Raw genomic sequence first — 6,584 nt, 5'->3', positions numbered from 1 at the left:
GCGTCTGAGAAGAGGACGTCCATACCATCGCCTGCGCTGTACTTGTAGAATAAAAACGCCAAACCACACGTTTTATTATCATTGATATCTTCTTGCCCCTCCTTATGTTGCTGCTCCGGAGGTATCATTGGGTTGCATGTGCCAGTCTCGCCTCTGTCCCTCAGGCATGACAGGTTGCGATCGTAGCGTACTCCCCTCGCCGCCGCCGCTTTCTTGGATACCTTGGCACGGTGGCCGTAGGGATTGCCATACCCCAGAATCTTGTACAGTTTATCGTGGATGGACCCCTTGACTATCTTACGGGACACACAGTCTGCCTCTAGACATACCATTGTCTTTCTGTCACCCGCCACGGCTGGGTCAGTCAGTTCCCCTCTTACGAACTTTACCATTTTTATTCGTTTCGCTTACAGGTACTTTACATATATACATACATATATATATATATATATATATATATATATATATATATATACATAAACAACATTAAAAGCTGTCATCAGCCCGCCGGTGGGGGTGGGTGTAGTACCCATTGGGGTCACTGTGGGTGTGGCGAGCTGTGTTGCTGCCGCTTCGTTGAAAACTATTTTTATTGTTCGGGTATGAAATCGGCTGGATTGTCGAAACAAATAGAGGTATACGATTGTCTAGCTACAAGCTGTGACATCCGCCCGCCCTGCGGCGACCCCCGCCACCACCACCTCCACTTGCTGTTGCTGCTGGCTACCCGGTTATCTTTGGGAGGATATAGAAAGGAGAGGAGCTCTCATACATCACCACTTTTTCCTATCACCTCCTTCTGCTGCTGCTATCTCACTCCCACCACGCAGACATGTTGTCTTTAAGCAGCGACAACTGTAGAGGGCGCATCGAGCTGATACTCGGACCCGTGTTTGCAGGAAAGACAACAGAACTTCAGAGAAGATACGCGAAATACAACCAAACTAACAAGAATTGCGTCTACATCAAACATCCAAACATAACCCATTCCAAGCTCACAATATCGAGCTACGTCTCCTCTGACAGACTGGAACACGTCGACATCGATGTCAACATGGCTGACATCGTGTGCATCGACGAGGGTCAGCTCTTCAAAGACCTAGTCGAGTACTGCGACAAGTGGGCGGACAAGGGAAAGATCGTGATTGTTGCAGCGCTTTCCGGCAACGACAAACGAAATCCCTTTCAAGAGGTCGCTAAAATCATCCCTCGCTCCGAGCGAATAGACACGCTGACGGCAATATGTACGAGGTGCCGTAGCGCAGAAGCATCCTTCATAACCACATACTTTGATATTCCACTGCCTCTAGACGGCGAGGACAACGAGATGTGTGTCGGGGGCTCGGAGATATACGAAGCTGTCTGTCGCGGTTGTAGGCAACACAACTAAACAAATGTTTTGAGATGTTTACAGAATAATAAAGACCTTTACAAACAAAAACTCGCTGTACTGACTTGTGTACTCCCTAAGCAAAGAAGAAATATAAACCAAACCACCTAGAACATGTACGCCAACATAGCTAGCCATGTTGCCGTGGCTGTTATTGCCATCGTGACCGTTGTGGCGTTTATCGTGTTGTATAGGACGAAAGATCAGATAGTCAAGAAGATTAAGAACTTCCAGACCATCATCGAAGGAAACAGGGGTGATGTGTTTGATGTGAAGCTTACTACTCCCTTCAACAAAGACATGTTCGAACTCGTCGACTCCGAAGTGGCCAGCGCCTTCGGAAAGATCAAGGTTATTGCCACGTCTAAGACCGACGAGGAACTCAAAGACATGACCGACGCTGATATCATCATCTCTCCCAATGAAACAAAGGCCCTGGCGGCCCTCTCCGGTGAAACAAATATCGTCTACCAGTCCAACCTCAGGATCTTCAACAACACGGACCGTGACATCATCGTCAACACCCTCACCCTCCGCCCATTCGTGACAATGAACGCTACAGGCGACTTTGTGCGTAACAACAACATCACCGTCTACGGACGCGTCATTCTCAAGAAAGGAGAGGTGACCCAGTTCATCTTCGGTTCAAAATTCGACATAGCCGTGAGAAACAACGCAAACACCTTCCTCGCCTCCTTCGGTATCACCGACTCTCAGCCCGAGGCAGCCCAGTAATCACCCTCCTCATGTATAACATTCTTGTACCGTTTGAAAAAAAAATGTACAAATAATATTGGTGCACATAAAATACAGAAATATTACTCCTTGTTTTATTTTTCATCAGAACAGATACAATTATCGAAGAGTGTGCATGGGATGTTTAAAAAGTCTTGATATTCTGCTGTTAAACGGAAAGATGGCGCCAATGACTGGAGCAAATTCGGACGCCCTGGGTCGTTTCTCGGGGTCCGGGTTGTAGGCTTTCGCCATCAGGTCACAAAAGGTATGCTGAGCATCATGCTAGCCGCCGACATGTCTCCCGTTCTGATGGAGATGTTGTGAAGAACCCGGAACATGAGGTAGCTTAGTCCGTAGACCATGGACGGTTCGGTGCAGGTGCCCCCCCTCAGGTACTCGGGAGCAGTCTGTGGGTATTCGCTGAAGATGCCTTCTTCCGTGGGTTTGACGGACCTCGTTTTATCCCTTTTCCCCGAGGGGATGACCAGCCCAAAGTCGATCATCTTAGGTTGGCCGGTCACTCCGTCTATGACGATGTTGTCGCTCTTGATATCCGGGTTGACCAATCCTTGTTGCGACAGGCGAGTAACGATGTTGGCAATCTCTATAATGACGAAGGGGAGCTCGTCCAGGAGCTTGCGTCTCATTGTGTTGACTACTCCCACGGCCGAGAAGGAGTCCGAGATGGGCAACCTGCACTTGTCCTGCAGAGACTGAGGCAGGTTGCCCGTCGCCTGCAGCATCCTCACGCTGTAGAGGATCCCCATCATATTGCTGGGTGCCATGTGATGTTGTATCATCTCTGGTTGCTGCGATTTCTTCTTGTCCACAACGGAGATGGGAGTCCTAATGGGTTCAACGAGGAAAGACGGATGTGCAGCACCCGGGCGGTTGAGTTCACAGTTGATATCGCCATTGATGACGTCTTGCAGCGCCACGCCCGAGAACTCCATCTCCAGACAGAACCCGGACGGGCACACGTCCAAGACGCCCACTGTCCCTTTAAGTCTGTCCTTGTGTTCTCTCTGTATACCGAACCCAAACGAACACTCCAGCACGAAGTCGCACAGGGCAGTGGGTTGAGTCATGAACTTGATGACGGTTCCTCTCTCGAGCATGTAATACACGCCTGGCTTAACCTGGAGGAACCGTTCGTGGGGTCCGATCACGGTGAGGTAGGGGAGGTACGTCGAAGGAACGTGTTTGGGAGGAGGGATGCTGTTCCTCTCTTCCTGCCACCTCTCACACACGGACGAGACTTCGTATAGCAGAGACGTTTCCTTGTTGATTATGCGGTTGATTGCATCCTCGGAAAGTTTGAACACGCTGCGGGCCATACACGTTATGTCGGTAGCCTTGTTCCTGTTGTATTTGTTACAGCACTCCACTAGCGGTTCCGTATTCACAAAGTAACCTTTCCGATTCAGCCCTCCGTTACAGCCCACAGGCCACCAATTCTCGGGTACGGACTTGGGCATCCTGAGGTTGTAGGTTCCTCTCATGGCAGTATTACACTCGTCCCGTATATTCTCAAAGTTCCGTATGATGTTCTGTATGTGTTTGACTAGGCCGTAACGTGCAGCCTTTTGCATGAAGTTATACTCTGAGTCCTCGCCCCGGCTAATCTCAGCATCCATCTCTGATCTGGTGAAGTACGGGGGTGGACGTTCCATGTTCCGCCATTTCCCGATCTGTATACTGTTGCGGTTAACCAACATGGTCTCCAGTACAGGTTCGCACACAGAGCCGAGGTGCTTACCATCAATATGCGATCTAAGGAGGGTCAATGGTGTGTAGACGCGGGCGCGAAGGTTGATGTTGTAGTAAGAAGACGAACCACTATAGCCAGTGGCAAGACGCTGCTGCGGCTGTGTCTTGAGCTTCGCTGCCGGTGCTGTTGCCGTCTGGCGCATCCGCCGCTGACCGGTGGTATTCCGCGTCGTGATGGAAGAAGATGATATTATGTCATCAACGAGTGACAGGTTATTAGTGGAGCGCTGGCTATCGGGTACCACTATCCGCTTCTTGTTCACAAATCTATTCGCGTCCAAGGAAGGGCGACGAGTGATCTCCGTAATGGCGGTAAAGGCAGGTGGAGCATGCACATACTTCTGCTTCTTGTGTTTCTTGGCAAAAGGCACGAGTTCCGCCCCATCTATCTTCACGGCTTTCCTGGTGGAGGATTGATGCGCTGATTTATAAGAGCGTGGCGGTGTCACTGCCGTTCCCTCGTCCCTTGCTCTCTGGGAGTTATGAAATATCGACGAAGGAGGCGATTGCTGCTGTTGCTGCCTCAAAATGCCATTGGAGGATGACTGCCCCATCACGGAGGTGGACACATCGCCAGATGACTTGTTCAAAGAATGATGGAGTAATATATTCTTGTTGGTCGCCGATACACTCTGTTTTGTAATCTTCGTCGATAACGGATACTGGTCTGTAATAGAAGTATCTAACCTTGCCATTGATGATATTATATAGGCCGACGCTCTCGTTGTTGCGCGGGTCGAGAGGGATGTAGTGTACGGCGGCGGCTGTAAAGTACTCTGTAGCTTCTTGTGTGAAACACTTATCCTGCTCGGACATCGGTAGGCTATGGTGGTTTCACGGGCGCTGCTCGTAGAGGATACTTTTATGGGGTTTGTGGTACTGCTGCTGTTGTGGAAGAAGGGTAACATCGTTGTTGCAGCTCTGACCAACGGGTGTGGAGCGGGAAGGGATCGGCCGCTAAGGGGTAGCAGGTGGTTCTTTATCTTCGGCAGTGTTTCTTCTTGATGCGTTTCTTCTTTTTGGTTGTTGTCTTCTAACAGACTTCCTCCCGTTAGTTGGGTGTTTCCAATCTCTTGCCAAGGATTCTTTCTCCTGGGTGGCCATCTCCGTCTTGATTTTGTTTAACCTATCCAGAAGACTATTGCGAGTCATTCCTATGAGTACTTCGACTTCGTTTACGTTGTTTTTGATTACATAATAGACGGGAATATGTCCGAAACCACACGTGTCTCGGAGTACAGTCTATCTGAACCGTTGGTGCTCGCCTGTATGGAGTCTTGGAAGCTCAGGAGCACATTGAAAGTGGACATCCCCGTCAGCGCATTCAACATATCTTCACACCCGAAGGTTACAGTAGACAGCCGTGAGCATCCTTCATCCGACAACAGGTCCGCGTTCCTGCTGCCCTTGTCGGCAGTATTACGTTTCCTCTTAACCGAGTCGGTAATAGCTTTCTGGATAGTCTTTACCCAGAACCCGGCCGAAACATTCCTCGCCTTATCTTCCCCGTACCCTTTGACCGCACCCTTAAATGTCAGAGGACAGAAGTTGAAACCAAGAACTTTACCCTCCTCCCTCCACTTCCTAGTGGATATGTTACTGCTGCTGCTATTGCAGAACCCCGTACCGAGCAGGTTGGTTATGCAGTTAACAGCAACCCTAACTTCTTCTGCATTATCATCCTTAACGTCTCCGGTGAACAATCCAAACATGCCAGCGCCAGACGCCAAATCAATGTGGGTGGACGGCTCATTGAATATCATGCAATACTTGGTCTCACAAGGAGAGGTGTATCCTTTGCAAAAATCTAAAAAATTGGTTGCCGTGGGTAGTATTTGCACAGGGTTGTATTTTTTACCGTTCATTTTGACGCTGTCAATTACGAACCTTTCTCCTGGAGCCAACCCTCTTCCAGACGACGCCACCCCCACCTCTGCAGCAGCGGCAGGCTCTTCTTCTTCTTCTTCCGTCAATTCACTAATGAGAGATGCAGCCTTCTCTATGTCCGCTTGTACTCCACTCGTAACGAGCATCTTGTTAATGTCCTTGTCCACGAACTTACACATGGATATCTTCCACTCTGGGTGTATGTGCGGAGACAAGATTATCTCAGACAACAATTTGAAGGTGTAGTCCCCGACTATGATGCCTGAAGGAGTCTGTAAAGGGTAGAGTGGCGTGGTTTTGCAAAATCTATCCAGTGTTTCCTCCGTGAACATAATTTTTTTCAGTCTTAAGTCCCTCTCGCGGTGGTTAGGCGTCTCCGCATAGCACTTGACAATCTCGTACCACACGTTGACAAAGTGTATTGTTGCGCCGAACTTCTTGTAGCTCGTAGGCAGCTTCACCGACAATGATGCGACGTACGACTTGTAAGCGTTTGACCAGTACCTGTAAATGGTATGAAACATCGCCTCCAACGTTTCTTCTATCAGTTCTATAGAGTTTGGAAAGACTGAAGGGTCGGAGATGCGCGGCGACACCGCGGTCTTGTGGTAAAGGATGATTTTGAGGTTCTCGTCCGTCATATTGCCCATGAACATTGCCTCTGCCTTCGTACCAGGCTGGATTCCTCCTCTGAAACAACACCTCGCCAGACTCACGATCGCCGCTCGCAGATATGACTCAGCCCTGCCCCGTTGAGGTTTCGTCGCCTTCAATTTTGGCAGGACGTTGGTCTTCCAAA

At 49.5% G+C, this 6,584-nt stretch overlaps 1 protein-coding gene across 1 annotated transcript; it reads left to right on the top strand.

Annotated features, from left to right (window-relative positions):
• Window positions 1-832: 832 nt before the first annotated feature.
• Window positions 833-1,390, top strand: LOC123500618 (thymidine kinase 1-like). The gene has a single exon (XM_045249280.1). It carries the CDS (start codon window positions 833-835, stop codon window positions 1,388-1,390), a length of 558 nt encoding a protein of 185 aa, XP_045105215.1.
• Window positions 1,391-6,584: the final 5,194 nt, after the last annotated feature.

This window comes from Portunus trituberculatus, unplaced genomic scaffold (genome assembly GCF_017591435.1).
Source record: "Portunus trituberculatus isolate SZX2019 unplaced genomic scaffold, ASM1759143v1 PGA_scaffold_448__1_contigs__length_240817, whole genome shotgun sequence".
Classification (NCBI taxonomy): Eukaryota; Metazoa; Arthropoda; class Malacostraca; order Decapoda; family Portunidae; genus Portunus; species Portunus trituberculatus.
Note: the sequence above shows the minus strand (reverse complement) of the source record. Positions and strands in the feature narration are given on the sequence as shown.

Excerpts from the sequence above, each read along its gene's own strand:
- LOC123500618 (XM_045249280.1), top strand. The coding sequence starts at position 833 with ATGTTGTCTTTAAGCAGCGACAACTGTAGAGGGCGCATCGAGCTGATA.